The sequence below is a fragment of the Eimeria maxima genome, genomic scaffold, assembly GCF_000499605.1.
Source record: "Eimeria maxima Weybridge genomic scaffold, Emw_scaff3182, whole genome shotgun sequence".
Taxonomy (NCBI): domain Eukaryota; phylum Apicomplexa; class Conoidasida; order Eucoccidiorida; family Eimeriidae; genus Eimeria; species Eimeria maxima.
This window is the reverse complement of record NW_013566032.1, coordinates 1-1,450: the sequence shown is the minus strand read 5'-3', so window position 1 is coordinate 1,450 and position 1,450 is coordinate 1. Positions and strand designations below refer to the sequence as shown.

The 1,450-nt window shown below is 48.4% G+C and overlaps 1 protein-coding gene across 1 annotated transcript; it reads right to left on the bottom strand.

Annotated features, from left to right (window-relative positions):
- Positions 1-437: 437 nt before the first annotated feature.
- EMWEY_00060120 (hypothetical protein) lies at positions 438-1,329 on the bottom strand (the record flags this gene model as incomplete). Its single annotated transcript, XM_013481350.1, has 3 exons — positions 438-665; positions 1,015-1,130; positions 1,287-1,329. Coding segments are annotated over 3 exons (387 nt in total), but the record flags the coding sequence as incomplete, so codon positions are not given.
- Between the last annotated feature and the right edge of the window lie 121 nt (positions 1,330-1,450).

Below are 1,450 nucleotides of genomic sequence, written 5' to 3'. Positions count from 1 at the left end.
TATATATATATATATATATGTCGCCATACCATTCGATTTTGTGAACGGGGAATTCTCTTTGGTAAGGGGAGTCATCTCTAAAGTGCAGTGTACTATTGACAGCGCATTCTCCTGCAAACACCCATGCATGTATGCATGCACGCATGCGCAAAAAAGGCCCGCTTTCCCTCAAGGCACTGATAGTTAGCGTGCATGCAAGGCGAGAGCCCCATGATCCCCTAGCGCGTGCACCCCACTATACAGCATCAACAACAGACAAAGCCAGTGCATGCAAAATAAATATATAAACCAGCCCTTCAGTGCTCCTCAAGACACTCTTCCTTCCTCAAACGCCGAATTTAGACTACGTTACAAAGCCCCAGAAAACAAATGCGCGCGATCGACCCAATATGGGGTTACAAACGCGGAAGAAGATAACGCCATTTTTTGCCTGCCTCCTACTGCTCAGGCGTCTGCACATAAACTGCCCTCTGAAGTGTCTCCTTTCCTGGCCCACCTTCAATAGCGACGGGGTGTGCGATGGGTTGCAGCATATTTGTTTGTTGCGGGGCAGTCACCACATCCTTGTGGTAAACGCCTCTGTCTTCCTCTTCTTCGGATTCTGACACAACTTCTTCTTCTAACTCTGGTAGCTGCATCACTTCCAGCTCCAAGGGCTCTGCCACCTAACAGCCACAGTCATGATGGCAGCCACAAGAAGAGGAGACACAGTCATGATGGCAGCGACAAGAAGAGAAGATACTCACCAGCCAACTGCACTTTTTAGCCTCGTTCCTGGCTCTCTCTAACCCAGTATCTACATGGTCTCTCCCTCCCACTGCATCACGGTCTCCTTTAGGTTGCCCGTTGCTTTTCGCTATGTTCAACAGCAATAGCAGCGAGTGCATCTGCCTCCGTCCTTGTCTCTAGCTGTCTGAACCAGGGTCTCTCTCTTGCCCCTTTTGCCTGTCTCCCTCCACCCGTCTCCTATCTGTCTCCTTCTCCCCCTCTCTTTACATTTTCGTACTAACTCACCTGCTTCTTCTTCTCCTTCATTTTCGCCGCCAAGTCAAAAATCCCTTCGAAGGTTTCTTCTTCCTTCTCTTTCGCTGCCTCCTCTCTTATTGGCTTTATATGATTCACTGCCTCCGCTCTCTCCATAAACTACACACCCAGCAGAAAACGCGCTACCTATGTAGGCGGATGGCTACTGGGTGGTGTGGCTTGCCGAGTGGCTAGACGGTGGCTAGCTGGGCGGCTAGCCGAGTGACTAGCTGACTAGCAGATGGCTAACTACCAGCTCTTACAAGAAAAGAGATATTCTCCCACCTGGTCGGGAGCAGATCGCTTCTGCAAACAACGCAGGAGACGTTAACAATCAACCCCCACAGTTGTCCCCACAATGTGGATAATATACAAATATAATACATAATACATTTATTTGCTCATTAATATATATATATATATATAT